Source organism: Canis lupus, chromosome 2 (assembly GCF_048164855.1).
Source record: "Canis lupus baileyi chromosome 2, mCanLup2.hap1, whole genome shotgun sequence".
NCBI lineage: Eukaryota > Metazoa > Chordata > Mammalia > Carnivora > Canidae > Canis > Canis lupus.
Genome location: NC_132839.1, coordinates 44,105,374 through 44,127,050, shown reverse-complemented (window position 1 = coordinate 44,127,050; position 21,677 = coordinate 44,105,374). Strand labels below are relative to the sequence as shown.

Genomic DNA, 21,677 nt, shown 5'->3' with positions numbered 1-21,677 from the left:
CTCACTAGAAACCAAAGTTCTCCTAAGACAATGAAACATGTCAAGTGCAAAGAGAAAAGAACCTTCCACTCAGGATTCTATATGCAGCACACATGTCTTTTAGTAATGAAGAAGAAAACTAAAAGAATTCCTTGTAGCAGGCCTTCTCCAAAACAAATGCTAAAGAAAATTCTTCAACCTAGAATGTTCCCACGGGAACTTAGAACTTCAGAATAAAGGGGTGCCTGGGTGGCTCAGTCGGCTAAGTGTCTGCCTTTGGCTCAGATCATGATCCCAGGGTCCTGGGACCAACCCCCACATCGGGCATCCTGCTCAATGGGGAGTCTGCTTCTCCCTCTCCCTCTGCCCCTCTGTCTGCTAGTGCTTCCTCTCTAGCTCTCTCTCATGAATAAATAAAATCTTTAAGAAAAAAAAAGAAAGAACTTCAGAATAAAGAAAGAGCAAAACTGAAACAGAGGCACAAATCAAGCAAATAATAACATGATACACCTGACACCAACTATATCAGAGATTACATTGTATGTGATGGTCTAAACACACAAATTAAATGATGAAGATTGTCAGATTAGATTCTTTATTTTTTAATATGGTATATGCTGCCATATTAATGCTAGCGGAACTTGGATACTCATAAAAATGTATGCACAATAAAAATGGGATTTTATCTGTGAATGAAGTGGGTCACCATATAATTATCAGGTGCTTAGTCGCAGAATAGTTTTTGTTTTAATATCCTCCTTTTTCAAGGTTTGGCTGAGAGAGCTCTGCTCTATAGCAAATATGGCCAGGCCCACTTAAGCCAGTCGAACGGCTCTAGATTGACCACATAACAGCCATTTGCTACAGAGCTATGATTTTGTTTAGCCCCCAGAGAAAAATCACCGATCTGAGCGAACTGTAGGTCTCCTTTCTTTTTGCCCATTAATGACCTATGGGTGCACAGATTGAGTCAGTTTGCGCCAACACCATATAAGAAGTCTATTTGGGGGCATGTAGGAAATATATTTTCTTTCTGAGAGGAGAGAGGAAGAAAAGAAAAAAAAATCACTTTTTTTTTTTCCTTTGGTGAGCATGGACTCCCTCTACTTTATTATTTAAATTCTATTTTGAGATAATTAGAGCTGGGCAGCCCCGGTGGCCCAGCGGTTTAGCGCCACCTTCAGCCTGGGGTGTGATCCTGGAGACCCTGGATCGAGTCCCATGTCAGGCTCCCTGCATGGAGCCTGCTTCTCCCTCTGCCTGTGTCTCTGCATCTGTGTGTGTCTGTGTGTGTGTGTGTGTGTGTATGTGTGTCTCATGAATAAATAAATAAAATCTTTTAAAAAAATGACTTTAAAAAAAGAGTAATTAGAGCTGTGGTAACCAATGCTACCAGGAAAGGAACTGAGTCTGGTAGTGGAGTCCAATGAACCAACCCTGACAGCACCTGCCATTGGACTTCCAGTTAAGTAAACAAGAAATACGCTTACTGTTTAAGCCAATGTTTGGCCGTACATTCTGCTACCTGTAGCAAAGAGAGCCTGATCTTTCTTAACACAGAATACCTACATATGTGCAATTCTGCCTTTTGGGCATAGTGAGGGGGGGCATTACCCTTTCTCATACACTTAATTTGGAAGGGGGCAGTGGAGATAGAGAAGAACATCTGCTTGGAGAGGATAAAGATATAGTAGAGTAAGAAACAGAGTACCATTCATTTATTGCAGAGCCAAATAATACTGTATAGGTTGGGATTCAATCAAGTCAAGGTTATCAAGTCAAGTGCTGATTGTGTCCTACAGTCTGTGTTAGGTAACAAAGGTACAGCAATGCAGACAGTGCACTCCAATGATAGTGATGAAAATTATCCAAGTAAGTACACAAGGTGAGGTCGCGTTATAAAGAAAAGTGGCCAAGTCATAGCACATGGAGACTCTTCGAGATAAAGTGATGAGAAAATAAGAGCTATATCAGAAACGTATGCAGATATTTGTGGCCCTTTCCACTTCCTTTCAGAAGTGATGAAGACACTTGGAGGTTGTAAAGCTTTAGTAAAGTTCCACGTTAGTAATTTAAACTAAAAGAAGGCAGTAAAGCAACCTTTCATTTGGGATCCTTAAAAAGGGGGGGAGGGGAAATAGCTACTTCATGAAAGGTTTTAAATCTCAATATGAGGGGTACCTGGGTGGCTCAGTGGTTGAGCATCTGCCTTTGGCTCCGGTCCCGATCCTGGGATCCTGGGATCTAGTCCCATATCTGGCTCGCCGCAGGGGGCCTACTTCTCCCTCTGCGTATGTCTCTGCCTCTCTCTGTATGTCTAATGGATAAACAAATAAAATTTTAAAAAATCTCAATTCAAGAGCAATCATTCCGTGATAACTGCTCACAAACTTGGAATTTTAATAAGGAAGGGACTTAAAAGGGTTAGAAAATGGCCAGATAACGTTAGCTACGATGGTATAAAAAAAAAAAAAACAGAATAGAAAAGGAATGGAATATTAAAGAACAAAATGAAAATGAGGACAGGCGAAAGGGGGTGGAGGTGTGGAGAACAAGTCATCAAGGAGACTGGAAGTCTTCCGGGATTATGACAAGGGAGGTCAGGAAATCCTTTTGGGTGGAGCAGAAACTTGGAGAGCATATATTATTTAGAAACAATCTGATTCATGACCTTGTTTACAACAGGTAGAGTCAGTGTTCTGGGCTATTCCCAGCTTGGAAAGACTGTGAGCCGTGGTGAACACCTCGGTTGGGGGTGGGGGTGGGGGTGGGGGTGGGGGTGGGGGGGTCGTACCGGATTGAGAATCACAGCCTTCATCCCTCCAGTCTGCAGCTCCCATTCAGCCTGGGAATTCCGAAACCCCCAAGAGGCGGGGCTGGGGAACCTGGAGGTTAGTGGTTGCCAAGGTACCCATTAAGGTTTCCAGACAGCCGCCCCCCAAAACGCACAAGAGAATTATAGCTGAGTCCCATTTTGCAGGGCATCTATTTCCCCACGAATACTGCAGATGAAATCATACATACAAGCGCGTTGGCAGTCACTACTTCATATTCCAGGGCGAACCCCACGACCTGGCCAAAGAGCCGCCCCTCGGCCAGAAACCCCGCCCCCGTTCGTAACCAGGGGAACGGCCGACACTCCGCGAGCCGGAGATTCCCGGTTCCGCCCCCTCCCTAACAAATATTGTTTCCCACTATCTGTCCACATGCGCGCACCGCCTCCCTATTGGCCAGGGCCCCAGGACTGTGCCTTGCCCCAGCCAATAAGCGGCCTGTGCACGTGTACGCCTGCGTGTCCCGATTGGTCACCGCGGCCTGATCACGCACTGCCTACCTGCGCCATCCGGTGCGTGGGAGCGCCTATGAAATGACTCAGTAGCCCTTTACAACCAATCGGCACGAGGCGGGTCGCACAGCCGGCCAATGGGCGCGCGCCGGGGGTGGGCTGTCCCGGCCCCTTTCCAGTCCCACCTGGGTTTGTTAAAGCGGTAGGCCCCACGGCGCGCCGGGGCTCCACCGGGCACCGCACGGCGGCCGCGGCGGCCCTCGGCGTGCGGCGGGCGCCAGTGACAGCGGCGCCGGTCAGCTCGCCACGCCGGCTCCGGGCAGCCGCCGACCGCCCCGGCGCGGCCGCATCGCCCGGCGGGATGGGCGGCGAGGCGGGGGCCGCGGCGGCCGTGGGCTCCGAGGGCCGCGTCAAGAGCCTGGGTCTGGTGTTCGAGGACGAGCGCAAGGGCTGCTACTCGAGCGGCGAGACGGTGGCGGGCCACGTGCTGCTGGAGGCGGCCGAGCCGGTGGCCGTGCGCTCGCTGCGCCTGGAGGCCCACGGCCGAGCCACTGCCGCGTGGGGCCCGAGCCCGGGCGCCGCGGCCCCGGCCGCCGCCTCGGAGGTGGAGTACCTGAACGTGCGCCTGAGCCTGCGCGAGCCCCCGGCCGGTGAGCGAGGGCCGGGCCGGGCCGGACCCGGGAGGGCGCGCCGGCGGGATGCTCGCCGGCTGCGCGGGAGGGGGCGCGGGCTCCGCTCGGGGGCGGCGGGAGCTCGGCCTGGCGGCCGGGGCGGGCGGGTAACAATGCCCGCCCCCTCCCCCTGGAGAGCCCCGGGGCCCTGCCCGGCGTCCCGGGACCTTCCAGGACCAGCGCGGGAGGGAACCGTTGCCAAGGGAACCTGTGATGAGCGGTCAGAAACCTAGGCTCTAAGGATAGAGGTGCTGTCCCTGCTGGCCTGAGGGATGGAGAGCCCGATCCGTCCAGGTGTTTTCTGGGCCTCCCGTTCTTCCCATCCTGGACGTTGGTTCATGATGAATTAGCAGAACCTCGATCTTGGGAAGGGGGAAGTAGTCCCTGAGCCGTAGGAATTCAGAGGAAGTGATTCTTGACCATCACACTTGGTTTTCCTCGTCTGGGAGCAGAGTCACTTAAGAGTTCTGCCTCTGCCCTATATTTTGTCTTTTATTCTCTGCTGCTTTTTGTTTCCTTGCAACGTATTTCCTCTCCTACCCCGCCCCCGCTCCCCCCAAGTAGGCCTTTGGAGACGTTGGGGTACCTGGGCATTTCAAGTTTCTGGAGGAATGAGTACCCTTCCTGTCCACTCTTGCGAAGTCCAGTTAATCGTGTCGGGTTTTTCCAAGTGCTCATGTGGGAACCCATGACATAGTTGTTTCATCTATAGGTACACTGTATATAAAAATACAGGATTTTATATAATTATGTATAATAAGAAGGGAAAAATTGATTTTCTTAATGATGAAAATACTAGTCTTGATCTTCATGAAGCTGGTGGAAGCTACTTTATACCTTTCTGCCTTATCAGCTTCAGGTTTTGTCTCTAAAACGAGATAATGATAGAAGTTCCCCTCCCTTGAAGAGTAGAAGGCAGCATATCAATGTTTTAACCTTTGCTGTGTCTTATGCAAAGCGAATAGTATGTGCAATATTGCTTGGTCCTGCCATGGGGAAATAGACTTTTCACAGTTGAATCCTCAAGATATGCGAGAATCCAGTGATCCCAAGTATTCTAGTGAGAAAGAAATATATTTGGAACCAAAACCTTCTTTTGGATTCACAAGTAGCAGTGCGTTGGGTGACCCTTTCCTCAGTCTGGTTTCCAGTAGCAGCCCACACATGCCTCCCCCCATGGTCAAGGACAGCACAGATTGTCAACATGGCGGGCTGGAGTCAAGGGTACAGAAGAGAGAAGTAAAGTGTTGGTGGTGGTGGTTTTTTTTTTTTTTTTTTTCTTTGTCTGGGACTTTGGACTCTATCTCTGAGCCCATAACTACTGAGTAAACAGAAATGAGATTAATAGCAGTTGGACCTGGGATTAGCAATAAAAAATTGCTTTGGTAAAATCTAGTCTGATAAGTACTGTTTTGATTGACAAGTTAGATTTTGCTTTTTCATCCTGATGGGATACAATGTCTAAGCCTAGGCGACTTGAAAATTTTTAACTTGTTTTTTTAAAAGGTACTATAACTAATATTGGCAAAAATTATGTTTTATTTAAAAATCATAGTTTTAGGTGATCTCATTGATGGAAAAAAGAACAAATGTCACTCTTAACATCTGTAGTTTGGAAGAAGTTAGCAACTTTACATAGTTGTGGATTCTCAGGTTCTTTTATTTCCCAAACCTGGGTGAATTCCAATCACCTCAAGAGATTTTTAGAAATCCAGATTTTTGGGAAATGGGTCTATGAGATCTGTTTTCAGGAAATTTCCCCAGATAATTGTTTGGCACTCTTCATCTAATCTAACTACTTGCTCTCATTGTGATTGATCTTCTTCTTTCCTCCTCCTCCTCCTCCTCCCCCTCCTCCTCCTCCTTCTCCCCTTCTTCTCCTCCTTCTCCTTCTCCTTCTCCTTCTCCTTCTCCTTCTCCTTCTTCTTCTCCTTCTCCTTCTCCTTCTCCTTCTTCTCCTTCTCCTCCTCCTTCTTCCTCTTCCTCTTCCATTGAGGAATTATGGTAGAAAGACAAGACAGAGTGTTGTTTTCACTTGGTCACCCACGAGCAGTATAGCTTTATGAGAGTCCTTCATCCTTCCTGAGCCCAAGTCTCTGACTCTGTAATAATGTTCTTAGCTCCCAAGTGCCCTGAATTAGGAGCTTGGGCTCTAAGATCATTAGTGAATGGAGCACCTCTCTGGAACATTCTAGTCCTTAGTATATAAGGCAGAAGTAATGAGCCATGAGAGCAGAAGCAGAAATGGGCACATGATTCAGCTTGTGAAACTTTTTATTAAAAAAAAAAAAAATAGTAATGAGAGAAAGGAAGAAAACTAAGATTTGATTCCAACCTCTGTTTATCAGCTTTCTTAATTTTTGTTCCTATTTATGCACGGAGTGAAAGTCTCATTTTGAATGTTATAGTTCTTATGTTAATTTATGTTCTTTGTGAGGAGAGAACTTTATCTCTTACCTTCTCTTAGTTTCCCAAGTAACCGTGTTCTCCACATGTGCCCATTGTGCCCAGCCTCATGCTGTCCTAACCTACAACCCTCTCCTACGCACGCCCCTACCGGCTCTCAGGTCCAGGGCAGGAACCATCCCCTCCACGGGCTCCAGCATTCTGTGCTTGTGTGCTGGAGTCTGTAGCCTCCTCTCCTCCCACGGTCTGTTTGAGGATTGACGTTACTCATCTTTGTATCCACAGTGCCTGCCATCGAAGCCCTGTAAAGTTTGAACTCAGATGAAGTCCGCATTTTTAAACATTGTGGAGTACCCTGGTTGTCCTATGTTCAGTTAGTCTCTAAGGATTACACATGAGAACTCCGGCCCAGCTCTCTCAGGAGGACGAGAGTTGCCTTGAGCCTTTTACATGATAGCACTGCTCTAACAGTGCTGGGTCTTACAGGGAGGGCAGCTTGGGGCGCACCCAAGCCCAGGGGACTGCCTCCATTGCTGTGGCTGTGGTTTAACGTGGCCTCCTGCCCCTGTCACTTGTTCATTTTGCCTCCAAGTCACCCACCTGTGTTGTATTTCTATTTGAATGACCCTCTGTGGTAAATATTTTACTTTTCCCCCCTAATAGCTTATATGCTGAAAATTGGGGATGGATTCAAAAGACTAAATGGGCCAATAATGCATATCTGTTTTCTGAAAGTGCAAGGTAGAGATGTTACCTTGTTTCTAATAATTAAGTGAAAAAAATTCCATTTCACTAGCCCTTTAAGTGTCTTTTTTTCTTTTTCTTTCTTTTTTTTTTTTTTAAATGTATGGCTACAGTAGAAATCTCCATTTTTAGTATCCTGACCAAGCAAATCTCGAAGAAATTTCTCATCTGTGCTGCACTTCCTTCTTCTGAATCGTGCCACCCTTGATGAGGGAGTTTAGTTCTAAACTTGAATTGATGAGCATAAAATGAAGGGGAAGTTGATAAGTATCTCTGCAGAGCTGTCTAACCAAATGACAGCCCTGGAGTTGGCTTTGGATCTGAATGATGCCGATCGTCTGTGTGTTCATGGGGCCCAGCAGTGCCTCTGGTCCATCCACACCCTTCATCTTGGCCTTCTGACAAGCAGGGCTAAGTCTCTGTATGAGGTAAAATGGAGCTGGCTGACCCAGACCCAGAGCAGGAGGGAGGAGTCATGGCCTTGCTTGGCAGACCCCACTCTGTATCCTAACTTAACCACCAATTAACTAATCACCATTTAATTGGTAGAGCTTAAGTGTAAATGCATGACTCTTATCTCGTAAGTTGTCCTGTTGGTTTGGCAGTTTGGTATTATACTCAATAATCGCAATATTCCAAGTAAATTTTTCATCTTTTTTCTATTTTTGCCCAAAAAATACAGAATCTGATTTTTGTGGCATATCCAAAATAAAGAGATGTTTTGAGTTTTAGATCCAATTTAATTTTGGTATCCCATATTAGTACAGTAATATGCTATAATGTTAGTATAATGGTATTGGTTTGTGTTTATAATAATATAATGTGAGTATACTTATGCTGGAGTAGGTTGAACAAGTGTGTATGTGTATATGTACATACACGTTGGGTGTGTATATATGTGTGTATGTATACATATATGTGCTCTTGTATACAAATACAGTATATACATGTGCATATATATGTACATGAGAACTCTGGGCTCTGACACTTTATGATAATTATTTGTGTGGTTGGTCTCTTTAAAGATAGAAACTGTATGCATTATATGATTTGAAATGGATTTAACTTGGAAGAAACCAATTGAAATTTAAATGTTCTAAATCTTAAAGATTACTGTACTTTTTGGAGTACCCTGGATGCTATAGCCAGGGAAACCTCCTTTTAAAAGAACATGACTTAGGCTGTGAAAATTCTTGATCTAATACTAACCTTAAATGTATTTACTTTTTTAGGTGAAGGCATCCTCTTACTACAGCCTGGAAAACATGAATTTCCATTTAGCTTTCAACTTCCATCTGAGTAAGTGAAACCATATTACTTTTGCAATTTTTCTTTCTCTGCTGTATGTTCTAGATGCAAGGGTACCAAGTGTATTCTGATGCTCAGTGATGCCCGTTTATCTTGAATAACCTCTCAATAGACTTATCCTGTTCACGTTCTTTTTATTTAACTCAAACCAACATTTTAGGGTTTTTTCCCAGCTGTGTTTAACTGAAAAATAAACTTCTAAATTTGGTTCGTTTCAGACCTTTAGTAACCTCATTCACCGGGAAATATGGAAGTATTCAGTACTGTGTGAGAGCCATTTTGGAACGACCCAAGGTACCTGATCAGAGCGTGAAGCGGGAGCTCCAGGTCATCAGTCACATTGATGTCAACACACCAGCATTATTAGTAAGTTTTTCCTCTTCCTTTTTCTCCTCCCCTCCCTTCCAGTAGTGTCGTATGCATCAAGCCAGCATAGTGCTGGTCTGTCCTGTCACTTTCTGATACAATCTTCTAACCCATGGGTCCTCACTATAAATGTGTGATTCTTGGTTGGGCAAATTACAAATTGTGTGTGTTAATACTATTGATTATGTCTCCGTTGTTCAGGGCTGCTTTTGCCAAAAAGTTATACAGGCTTGAAATGCATTAATAAGGCTTAATAATAATAATGCACACAGAGAGTGGTTACTTTTACCAGAGCAGCCACATTCACAGGGCTGTAGTATTCTAAACTCTTCAATAATAGCAGGTTGAGGAACAGTAATTATGGAAGAGTATTAATCATGCTCAGCCTGTTATTGAGGCTCAGGCCATTATGCTATGTATCCTTCCATTTTGCATGTCATTTTCTAACATTAAGTAAGTGTGTGCAGCTGCTGTGGAGAGCCTTTCTCTTATCATTTCCTTATGACAGATTTGGCCACATTAAAGCATTGAACTTCTAATAATCACCAGAAATACTGTAGGCTGATAAGAAAGATTAGGCTATAAGTAACAACAGAATAGGCAAGATGGGAGCTAATGAGCTAGATTCTTTTATCTAAACCCATATTATCAAAATAATATAAAATTATACCTTGTACTTTCATGATAGCTATGAGGACCTAATGGTTCTTCATTTAAATATGAATGAATGATTTTTTTTTTTAACTTCATAGAAAATACTGGGATAATTTAAACTTTCCATCATGATACTGGTGTTCCAAAGATGTATGTTTAGTATTGAGGGTTTCTTTTTTCTAGCCAGTGTTTTTAAAGATAAGGGGAAAAAACAGGAGTTTGAAGGTGTTTCACTCTATTTCCATTCCAAAATGGAATGGACTTCACTCTAATGTTCACTTTTAGAGGGGTGGCAGTATAACAGTTATGCCCTGGTGGTGTGGCCCCTTGTGGCCAACATCCTAAAATGGCCAGCACCCACCTGACAGTTATAGCTGTAAGTTACTTACCATCCACCTAACACCTTGTTTTTTGTTTTTTTTTTGGGGGGGGGGGTTGTTTTTTGTTTTGTTTTGTTTTTGCAAATTGACAATACTGTCTTATATTTTTAAAAACTACTTAGAATTAGGAAGCTGGCTCTTTCTAAACTAAGGCAAATGATTTAAGGAGATTTTATTTTTTTGCCAAAAAGAGAAATGACTAATCCTTTAATACTCTTTTTATAGGTAAAAAAATATTGCAGCTTGGGTTTTGCAATGAGCCATTCATTTGTGCATCTTTTAAACTGAGCTTTTGAATTTTTCTCTTGATGCCGTAGAATAGAAGGTTGGGGGAGGTCTGTTCAATAATCTGTGGGTCCATTACATTGGGTATGTTGTGCTGCCATCAAACAAACGCCAAAACCATTCTAAGTTAAGGACTCTTGAAATTTCTGCCTAGTCATGCATTTTTGAATTCAAGAAAAAAGGCTATTTGTTGCTTTTACATTTTAGATGACAAAACAAATAGAAGATTCTGATGGATTTTATATCATTTTTTCTTTTACCTAACCTACAGGTAAAGTCTTAAAAAGAAAAAAAACTCTGTCATGTTAATAGTTACTACTGCAATTTTTTACTATTACTTTAAGGGAAAGTATAACATTTCCCAGCAATATAATGATAAAATAGGATGGTGCTACCTAATTTGAGTCAGACAGTTCATCTTAGTTTTCCTGAAAAGAGAATGATTTTTTTTCAATGCTTTGTGTTTTAGCAAGTATTTTGCCTAATATATCATATCATGATAAAAATATGTCATAGGATAAAAAAAAAGTTGATTTGTTTTCTGGAAGAAAACTATTTAATAAAGAATGATGTAATTTTAAGTTCTGTGAGTTCTAGTCTAATTAAAGCCATGTTATTATTTGAAATTTTCAAGACCCCTGTATTGAAAACTCAAGAGAAAATGGTTGGCTGTTGGTTTTTCACGTCTGGTCCTGTCTCACTGAGTGCCAAAATTGAAAGAAAAGGATACTGTAATGGTAAGCAAAATGTTTGAAAGTCCAAATGGAAGGAGTCACGCATTTTATTAGCTACTTTTAAGTGATTTTAAATAGTATGTTTTAAATAAATAGTGTGTGTTTTGTAACTCATGAAGTACATATTCTCTTAAAACATAGATAATACCATTTTCTGTTTTGCATATAAATAATGGGACACATAAGTACTTTTCAGTGGATGAGTAAATTCCAGTAAAACTCCTGGTGTTTCCTGACTTTGGTCCTTTCACTTTAGTAACAAAGACTAAAACTGGAAGAGTGGGAAAATGCTAGTGTTTTACTTGACATTGCAGAAGAATGGCTGGAGCAGCATTGCTCAGAAGAGCACTATTGTAGCACACACTTCCTGTTGGGCATTCTGACCCTGGTCTGTGAATATGTATGCAAGTATAGGGGGTAAGAGTGTAGAACAGTAACAGCCTGAACAGTCAGATTGATATTGGAACAACCGTTTGTGGATTTGGCACCCACTCCAGGGTTCCAGCTCAGTGGAAATGTATCTGGTATATCTGGTACCAAACGGTATAATGGTGAACGTGTAAGGCAGATGTGAAACTCAGCTGCTCTCTTCATTGTTTCATTAATGCTTTAACATCAGTTCCTTTTTAAAGACAACATCTTTGTTCTCTTGTGGGGGCCATTTTAATTTGGGCACTAATGAGTTTGTTAGTGATACTTAAAATAGTACTGGGTCATTTATTTGTATGTCTTAATTTTTTATAGATACTTGTCATTTACACATCTTCATAATTGGCAACCTAATATTGTTACATTAGAAAAGCAAATAACACAAAAATTAGAAAATAGTATCTACTGTGACCTGCAGTGAATTCACAGATGTCTGACACAGATTCACAGTAGAAGTATTCCATCAAAGTTCTCAATTTGATAGTCACATTGCGACATTTGCTTTTATGTGTTAGAGGCTCTCTTCCACGGTTGTGAGAACATTCAGAAATGCCTCTGATAATGTTCTTGTTTTCTTTTTAGGAGAAGCCATTCCAATCTATGCAGAGATAGAGAATTGTTCCTCTCGGTTGATTGTTCCCAAAGCTGCTATTTTCCAAACCCAGACGTATTTGGCGAGTGGGAGAACAAAGAGTGTCCGGCACATGGTTGCCAACGTGCGAGGGAACCACATCGCTTCTGGAGGCACTGACACGTGGAATGGGAAGACTCTAAAAATTCCACCTGTTACCCCATCCATCCTGGATTGCTGCATTATCAGAGTAGACTACTCCTTAGCTGTAAGCAGAGATCATCTTCTTTTTTTTTTTTTAAGATTTTATTTATTTATTTGTGAGAGACACAGAAAGGCAGAGACATAGAGAGAGAAGCAGGCTCTCTGTGGGGAGCCTGATGTGGGACTTGATCCCAGGACCTCAGGATCACAAGCTAAGCCAAAGGCAAATAGATGCACAACCACTGAGCCACCCAGGTGCCCCAACTGGAGATCTTCTTAATGTGAAAAGTATGTAGAATGGAGCTGTAACTGTGCCATGTTCCCACGAATATGTGCGTCTAAGACCTAGGACCATGTCATTTTATGTCAGCATTATAGCAGACTGTGGAAGCATATAGGATTGGCCTTTATTCTTAATCAAAAACTGTCCCCCTAAGAAATTTAATTAAATAACACTCATTAAAGAAGTGTTTGTTATATTGAAAAGATATGCTTAATTTTTTTGTAATGATTATGCAAGCCATGCTCACTGACATGCAGTATGTTGAGGTTGTGGCTCCCGATAACAGAGCAGTCACTGTATTTCCTCTGCTCTTCACTTGGTTTGCTTTCATTTTATTTGGTCAGGATCATTTACAGTTGTATTGGGGAAGTGGTGGCAGGCAACAAAGACATTTGTTTCTGTGAAAAAACAAATTGGAAGTTTAACTTACATTTTTGTCTCTTCTTTCCTTCTTTTCTTTTCTTCTCTTTTCTTTTTTTACCTTTTAGGTGTATATTCACATTCCTGGTGCTAAAAAATTGATGCTCGAGCTGCCCTTGGTGATTGGCACAATTCCATTTAACGGTTTTGGCAGCAGAAACTCCAGCATTGCCAGCCAGTTCAGTATGGATATGAGCTGGCTGACACTGACTCTGCCAGAGCAGCCTGAAGGTACGGAGTTCCGAGGTTCTTTCAGCGTGAAGTTTTACATGTAGGGCCAAGAGCCGGGTAAGACCAGGCGTGCTCGGATGATGGCACTTACTCCTGCCGCTACAGCTATCCTGACTCTTTTGAGTACTGAAAATTATAAAATAGCATTCCTGGAAGAGACTTTGAGAGCCTGGCTGGATAGGGCACAGAGCAGCTGATGGCAGAGCCAGAATAAAGTTTTCATCTCTCGATTCCCATTTCTTTAACAGTAAGACAATGAAAAATAGTCGGAAGCAGGATACAGTATTTTCTGTAGCCACATTTCAATGATTTTTTTCTACCTGCACTATAACATACACTTCTCAAGAGCAGCATATGTTAAATGTCAGTAGTGATTTCACAAAACCAGAGTCAAATATGTTCAGTCATGATGGAAATAAAACTTTGCTCATTAGAGGGAAAGAGAAAACGTTGTTTGCAGATTTAGCTGAATTTCTTGTTTTGGTGAGAATTCAGAAGATGGATGTAATTGATTTTTGCACGGACTTCTGAGGACCCAACTCTTGTTTTCACCGCAGCACCACCAAATTACGCAGATGTCGTGTCAGAGGAGGAATTCTGTCGACATGTGCCTCCTTACCCTCAACCCCCCGAAGGTGAGGGGGAAGCATGTTGCCCAGTGTTTGCCTGCATACAGGAATTTAGGTTCCAGCCTCCGCCTCTTTATTCAGAGGTAAGCAAAACAAAAGAAATGGAGATTTTTAGTTTGCCTTCTGGAGAGAATCCTTTGTAAGTATCTGCTGCTGATTCCTAACTGGTAAGGGATACATTTTTAAAGAGATTTTCTGGTGATGATAGACCAGCACTGATCCAATTACCTCATTCTGTAATATTTTCCTTGTAAAACTACAGCATGCACATAGAGTGCCACGGATCGCCTTTAAAGTGTTTTCTGTGGCCATGGAGTACAGGGCACTTAAATGACCCCTTGGGACTTCTTATTAATAGGCTTATAGCAACTTGGCTTCTAACCACTATATAATTAGAAGTAGATACTAAGATTATTTATACAGTGTTGGAATAGTAATCCCAATGTGCTCTTTTTTTTTGCAGATTGATCCACATCCTACTGATGTAGAAGAGACCCAGCCTGTGTCCTTCATTCTCTGAACAAATTTCAGAAATCACTGTGTTCATCATCAAATTAGAATATGGGTTCTTTCCCCCCCAACCCCTGCCTTTTTGGAAAAGAGAGAAGATTAGTGTAAGAACATAAATGAACATCAAGATTGAAGATGATAGAAATTAAAGAATATGTGAACTTTCCAGTGGGCCAAGAAGATCATTGCACAGTTTATGATAAGGTCACATGTCCTTTTTAAATAATGCAGTGAAGAAGACATGAAAAGTCAGATGAAGAGAATGCCCCGGAAGTCCTGATGGCGATGGAGTAAGTGAAGGGTGCCTGCACCTGACCTTAGGGACCAGAGTCTGTGTGGAGAGTGAAAACACTACACGAGTGTCACTTTAAAAAGGTTTCTCCAGGTGGAACAGAAGTTACCCTAAGCTTTAAGGAAATATGGACTCCTTGGGAGCCTTGATTTTGAAGAAGTTAGCAACACAGATGCGTGTACAACTAGGAGAAAGGCCCACTCTAAATATGAAGTGTGACCCTGACCCCTGAGCATCTTCATGGTTTCTTACCATGTCCCGTAGGACTAAAGTCCTTGAAAGAACCTTTTATGAGGTCCTAATGAAGTATACAGTTTCACTTTATAAATTGGCTGTACAGTATTATGAAACCAAGAAAGCGTTCCTTGCAAGGCATGTCAGTTCAGAGGGGAGCGATAAATTTCAGTGTGAGAACACGTTTTGTTGAAGGCTGTACTTCTTACCCTTTAAATACTTTGGATATGTGTTTGATTTTCCCCATGTTTTATTTTCCAAGGATCATAGTAGAAAAAGAAAGGGAAGAAAAAAAAAAAAAAGATTGCATCCTCAGGCTGCCTTGGTAACTACACAGAAAAAAATACCCCCCCCCCAAAAAAAAAAAACCCACAAAACAACAAAAGCCTTTCTTAACCTACCTCTAATGGGGTTATCAGAATCCTTTTACAACTCTGGGCCTGATAAGCCTTATGTGGGGTTTCTGCTAATCGGCAGTAGCGCTCTCCTCCAACCCCTTGGTGAACCAAGGGAAAAACCTATAAGGTTAGTATTAGATGAAAGTCAGTATATGTCTACCAAAGGGTATTTCCAAACAAATGCAAAATCAAAAGAGGGTACAAATAACTATGTGTTTTAAAAAGGACAAACTGAATTCCTGCCAAGAGACTGAAGGCTACCAGTGGCAGTCACTGTGCTCTGCATTGTTACTCCAATTCCAAGCCTTTAGTAATTCTTTTTAAACTGTGATTTTTTTTTTTTTTTGCTTTATTGTTTTGGTGCAATATTTTATTATCGTTTAATCTCAGGATATTCCGACCAACAAGATTGTGTTGCTGCTAGAAGTCTGAGCAGTGTTTTTACTGTCCCCTCTCTCCCTTCTGTTCACGGTCCCATGTTCACTTGGTTTTCTTTTCATCTGTTGGTTCCCTGACTGCTGGCACTAAGTGGAAGGGAGGTAAGGATTCCCATGATAGAAATTTTGGACCTGCCGAGTACTTTGGTTTTCTCCATGTCCTGCAGCTTCTACCAAGAAACCCTGGTGCTTCCCATGAAGAATGCCATACTTCATTCACCAGAGCAAGTCATTTTTTTTTTTTAATCAGTATATTCAGTCACAAATACAAAAATTCTTCTAAGCTTAGGTTTTGTATTTAGAAGTTAGCTGGCCATATGATCAGGGATTTTTTTCTACATGCATTAGGTAATTGTATACTACTCCCCTTTCCAGACATACCTCTCTTTGTAATCACGCAAGCATCTTAAGCAATTTTTTCATTGTAAGCCACTATTTAAAATCACAGTGCAAATCTGTTACACCAGTAATTGTGGTACTGAAATAGTCACAAAACTTTATTCCTTGCTTTGGTTCTTAGTGCCTTTTTTAAATTTTGCTTCTTGTGTGTGTGTATTTTTATACATGTTATGTGTTTTTAAGTGCTATCTAAACAGTTTTGTTTTTACTCTAAAAAAAAACATCTTTGGCTGTTTCTTGACTTCTGAGTTGTAGTTTACACGCCTTGTCAAGACATTGTCCATCTCCATGATACCAAAATAAAGTGAAAGAAACAAAGTAAAATGGTGTGAAGGAAGAAAGTTTAGTTATTTGGCCCCCTGTGGAAAGCCAAGTAGTTCGCTTCCAACTGCTCAGTGGAAGCCTTCCTAGGATTGTTTTATCACCTGTAATGGAGACATCATGAACTGTGCTCACAAAATTCTAAAGCAAAGCTGATTTTGTAGCACTTAAAAGAGTAGCTAAAAGGTATGATTTGCCTTATCGAATTGGTATCAGTATATCTAACCTTAAGCAGTAGGTTGAAACTGCATACCTTTTTGTAATCAAGAAATTATTCTATGAATGTAGAAAATTCTACATTGCAACAGAATTCTTGGGAATGAAGATAAAAATTTAGCTGCTATTTGCTTGTTATTCTGTTGTTTAGTTTGCAAAGAAACTGTGGCCTTAGAATTTTCTTTTTGATGCAAAAATTTTGAAATTGAAAATGTGCATCTTTTGGCACACAAAATCTTTCCATGGGTGGAACTTTAATTTTTATGTTTTTGTTTTGCACAATAAGAAACTCAATAGGCAGGGGTTTTGTTTTTGATAAGTTAACTATGAAAGCTTTTTTATTTTTATTATTAAAAATGTAACAGTTTAACCCACAGGAAAAAAAATAAAGATTGTATTTTGTACTCTGGTTTGAACCCCATGGGTTCCTTTTGTTAATAAAATGATGACACTAATGCTGTGAGGTGCTGGTTTTGTTTCTGCTTTGTTTTTATAAGACTATAACTTAAATTGTTACAGACTTAGGGGAAATCAGTACTGTAAGACAAAATGTAATTGCTGTTAAATTAAGATCCTTTTGTATATGGATCCTGTCACTGGGTTGGATGGCCCTGAGGGGCATCTGAGCCTGGTTTTACTGTGGGCTCAGCTTCCCCAAGGAAATCAGTCTTTAGAGTTCCATGAAGAAAAGTGGTAACATGAGTAAATATGCCTAAGCTATCTTGGTTGTTGAAGGAGCTATACCTTCATTTATTCCCAAATGACAATGGCTACTTTTTAAAACTTCCGAAATTTTTGTGTTTTATGGGCCACATGTTTCCCCGGGATTAGTTTTAGTGGATCTGAAGAGCTGTCAGTGGGCCCGTACTGGAAGACACTGACCCAAGTAAACCTCCCGTTTCAAATGGATAAAAGCCATAAGTCTTGTACAAGGAATATATAATGGTATATCATCGCAAGAAAACTACTCAGATTCTCCCGGAAAATTCTCAGATTGAGCTAAGTGGTAGAGCCCTACCTATTTACTCTCCAAGTGTTTATATTATGTGAGATAGCATTAAATAGTTTGTGGATCTGCACTGGCAATCGACACTGAGACGTTTGTCTCATGCAGTAAATATTGAGGCAAAACTTAAATAGTTCACTAAAGTTTCTGTAGTTTCTGTTGTGAAGTGGTGGGTTCTAAAATTTAGAACTAGGCAGGACATTAACAAAGCTTCTAGGACAAAGCCCTCCTATTACAAACGAGGATACTAAAACCCAGAGGTGTAACCTGAAAGTCTGACCTACATTCTCTGTAAGATCTCTGCTCACTCTAAAATTTCCTGATTCTACTACTTTAATAGAAGCCACAGAAACAGTAATACTTTAAGTTACACAGTGTGTAAGACTTGCAGAACTGGATACTAAGAATAGGCTAAATCAAGAATCTTCTGCATTTCTGTCTGAAAGTCCTGCCTCCTGAAAGGATAGCAGTCTTTGACTAAATTGCTTCATAAATATGTTTAATTAGTAGCTGGAATCTTTTCTTCGGCAGAGGGATTTGTTCCTAACTTCATATTTTGAAATAATTACAGACCTATAAGCTGTAATCATAGTACAGAGAAATCCTGCATCCCTATCATCTGGTCTCCCCCAAAGGTAACATCTTACATAACTATAATAACATGACCCAAATCAACACCAACATTGACACACATTACCTACGATTCACTGGAATTCAAGACTTGCTTGGATTTGGCCAGTTTTTGAATGCAGTCATTGTTCTTGCATATATTTTTGTGTATAATCCTATGACATTTTATCGTGTCTAGGTTCATACCATCATCACCACAATCAAGACAAAAACTCCGATCACCACAAAGAAACTCCCTTGGGCTACACCTGTGCATGGACACCCTCCCCTTCCCGCCTCCCTGATTAATCACATCTCCATCTCTATAATTTTGTCATTGGCTTTTTCACTCAGGCTATCACCTTTAATATCAATGGGAGTTGCATTGATGCCTTTGTGTTTCAGCTCAGATGTGTTGAAAGAAACCACTTGGCTATTACTGGCTTTGAAACTTCATTTTGCAATTTGCAAAGAAAAAGTGTCACCTTGGAAATGTTTTGGCTTTGATTTTGAGAACTACCTCTGATGGACAAAAATACACAAATGCAGGTTCACACAAACTTTTAGGGGTTCATTCTTAGTTTGCCAAGGAATTGAATACTTTATATAGAAAGCTACTACATTATACATGAACAGAATATACCTGTGATGAAACTATAAGCCAATGAGAAACATCTTGGGCTATTTAAATTATTAGCAGCTGGTAAATTTTAATACAAATTATGCAGGAAAGAAACTGCATTTGCCCTGCGTATTTTTTTAGTTAAATCTTAAGGGTTTTTTTTTTTTTTTTTTTTTTTTTTTTTTTTTTTTTTTTACTTATTCCTGTCCCTGCATCAATCCTTTCTAGCCTGCTTTTTTAAAAATTTTTTATTTTATATATATATATATATTTTTTTTTTAATTGGAGTTCAATTTGCCAACATATAGCATAACACCCAGTGCTCATCCCGCCAAGTACCCCCCTCAGTTTTAAGACTTTATTTATCCATGAGAGACACAGAGAGGCAGAGACATAGGCAGAGGGAGAAGCAGGCTCCCTGTGGGGAGCCTGTTGCAGGACTCGATCCCAAGACCCCAGGATCATGCCATAAGCCAAAGGCAGACGCTCAACCACTGAGCCACCAAGGTGTCCCTCTAGTCCCGCTTCTTAATATCTGAGGTGAAAAGCCCACTGAAAGCTGAGAAAAAATTAACTGTAAAATGCATACTTAACGATACAATATTATAAAGTAGACTCACTTTTTAAGACAATTAGATTTTTCTAGACAGGAGAACTCTTACAGAAGTCATTAAACACTAACCTAAGAAGCTTTTCCCTAGGAAAAGACATGAATCTGTCAAGGAGGAAAGGAAGCAGGAAAACAAATACACTGTGAAAGGGATGAAAGCAGATAAAAAGTGATGACCAGCGCCAACTTCCAGAACATCACGGTAACTGAATTCATGCGGAGCTGTTGCTGTATTCACAGATGGGAGATTTCATCCCTGCTCACATTTTCAGAAAACCAAGATGTCTTACATGGACTGGAAGAGACATGCTTTAGGCAGCATCTGCCAGTGGAAACAAGTAAAACAATAGGCACTTCCCTTGTGCTTGGTGATTGTCCTCCCCCCAACACATGTGAACATCCACACACGTGTGTGTACACATGCATGCACATAGACACCTCTATTTCTCACCTTTTGTCTACACTCTTTACCTTCAGACCTAGGTCTATTTTAGTCAAGGAAGGACGTCAGTTCTATTACAAAAGGTAGAAACAGACAATGGGTTCCTGCATCCACAAGAATTTGCTAGAAGAGAAGCCATTTTCTGCCAACTTCTTCCAACTGTCTTCCCCCAAACAATAACAATAGTACAACACTAGTAGAGGTTTCAGGGAAATAATTGTTTTTATTATCTTTGTTATATATATATATATATTTATATATATATACATATAAACATATACATGTATATATATATATATACTATATATATACTATAACATATATGAATATGTATATATATAAACACATATGTGTATGTGTATATACACACACACATTTTCTTAAAGATTTTATTTATTCACGAGAGACACACACACACACACACACAGAGAGAGGCAAAGACACAGGCAGAGGGAGAAGCAGGCTCCATGCAGGGAGCCCGATGTGGGACTTGATCCCAGGTCTCCAGGACCACGCCCTGGGCTGAAGGTGGCGCTAAACCGCTGAGCCACAAGGGCTGCCCCCTCCACACACACATTTTTTTAGAGAGAGAACACACATGAGTGAGAGGTGGGGGGATGGGGCACAGGGAGAGAATCTTAAGCAGACTCCCCACTGAGCACAGACCCACCCCCCCCACTCAGGGGCTTGATCCCATGATCCTGAGATCACAACCTGAGTGGATATCAAGAATCAAGACACTTAACCAACTGAGCCACCCAAACGCCTCTTTATATATTTTAATATATCTATTATATTATGTTATATTATTATATTTTATTTATTTTATTTTTTAATAATTATCAAATCACTAAACTGAAGGCAGTATATGCCAGGAATTTATCTTTTCTTTTATAAAAAGTTACTGCATGCTACAATGGTCTTTACACTCACTCCCCTATTCTCCCTCCCCATGTCTTTTTAATGACTAAAGGACATAATGTCTTCCAAACCAAAGTAACAGTGACACTACTCAGACATAGTATTTACTGTGTCCTTTACATACACAAATTTGCTCTAACATGAAGATGCTAGGTTGATTGGTTTATTCTATTTTGTCTTTTAATTTAAGATGCCAAAATCCATCTGAGAGTCTGCATGATTAAGCCCTCACTCACTATAGGATAGCTTATTTGTATTTTCTATCACTGCAAATATTCAGACTTGCCTGGACTGGTTTACTGAGTTTATTCAAATAAAGTATAAAGGTTTATGATCTGTAGTTAATTAGCTTATTTCAAAATACAGTATGCAAACAGGCGCGTGTGCACACACACACACGTACACAGATGCTCTGTGTCGTAACTGGGGACTTTACCCCCCAGGCCAGGCAGTTCATGAAAACTTGCCTTGTTTATACTCTTGGGGAGTATTGTACTCTTGGGGACTCAAGAGAGGGCACACGGTCATCACCAATTCATCCCACTTTTCGAAGAACTCAGAGGATGAGTCTTTGGGAAGCTGAAATATCCATGGGGAGTAACTAGATAAGAGTGAGAGAGGCTTTCAGCAAAACAATTCCATATTTTATGTAGCCCCTGAGTCACTACAGTCCAGCAAGTTGAAAGCAAAACCCTAATGTTGAACCATAGGAGTTCATGGCATGATTATGAAAATTCTAGATGTCCATAAGAGTCCATACAAGAAAGTATGCCGAATATTCACTGCCTGACAGCATCATTGCAAACCAGGTTTTACAGTCCCAAGAGAACTAAGATTGTGGAAAAACCGCTTAATTACCTAACCACCTTTATAATGTTCTTGTCCTGCCTAAATCAAAACAAATTTAAGAAGTCTGTGTATGTGTATTTACAGGTATTAAGCAAGTCTCTCATTTTCTTTATATTTTTTGGGAGAGGCTAAAGTCAAAACCTCCCTGTAAACCTCTTAATAGAACCCACTTCCACAGAGGTGGATTTAAAAGCAAATCTCAGTGTTTGTTATTCCATCCTTAATTCAACA

The 21,677-nt window shown here is 41.0% G+C and overlaps 1 protein-coding gene and 1 long non-coding RNA gene across 25 annotated transcripts in view; one reads left to right on the top strand and one right to left on the bottom strand.

Annotated features, from left to right (window-relative positions):
• LOC140616803 (uncharacterized) overlaps positions 1-3,293 on the bottom strand; it is a 58,264-nt gene extending 54,971 nt beyond the window's left edge. For 7 of the 22 annotated variants that reach the window (XR_012017196.1, XR_012017185.1, XR_012017180.1 and 4 more), the window contains exons 1-2: positions 2,774-3,293; positions 2,161-2,296 (exon numbers count right to left, since the gene is read on the bottom strand). This is a non-coding gene — a long non-coding RNA (uncharacterized lncRNA). The remainder of the gene's footprint in view (positions 1-2,160; positions 2,297-2,773) is intronic. The other 15 variants (XR_012017182.1, XR_012017183.1, XR_012017206.1 and 12 more) reach the window with 13 other exon arrangements.
• Positions 1,986-16,842, top strand: ARRDC4 (arrestin domain containing 4). Of its 3 annotated transcripts, none has more exons than XM_072797541.1 (8): positions 1,986-2,016; positions 8,319-8,385; positions 8,613-8,760; positions 10,714-10,816; positions 11,825-12,081; positions 12,789-12,951; positions 13,509-13,663; positions 14,044-16,842. In XM_072797541.1, the coding sequence occupies exons 1-8, from the start codon at positions 2,001-2,003 to the stop codon at positions 14,098-14,100; spliced, it is 966 nt and encodes a 321-aa protein (XP_072653642.1). In that variant the 5' UTR covers positions 1,986-2,000; the 3' UTR covers positions 14,101-16,842. The 3 variants fall into 3 exon arrangements, with proteins under 3 accessions (XP_072653642.1, XP_072653635.1, XP_072653648.1); XM_072797534.1 differs by lacking the exon at positions 1,986-2,016 and adding an exon at positions 3,611-3,915; XM_072797547.1 differs by lacking the exon at positions 1,986-2,016 and adding an exon at positions 7,223-7,514.
• The last annotated feature ends 4,835 nt before the right edge of the window (positions 16,843-21,677 follow it).

Bases quoted from the DNA above. Each gene is read 5' to 3' on its own strand.
- ARRDC4 (XM_072797534.1), top strand. From the start codon at position 3,627: ATGGGCGGCGAGGCGGGGGCCGCGGCGGCCGTGGGCTCCGAGGGCCGC. The intron at 10,817-11,824 runs GTAAGCAAAATG...TTTTCTTTTTAG, and splicing joins AAGAAAAGGATACTGTAATG to GAGAAGCCATTCCAATCTAT. The intron at 12,952-13,508 runs GTACGGAGTTCC...TTTTCACCGCAG, and splicing joins TCTGCCAGAGCAGCCTGAAG to CACCACCAAATTACGCAGAT.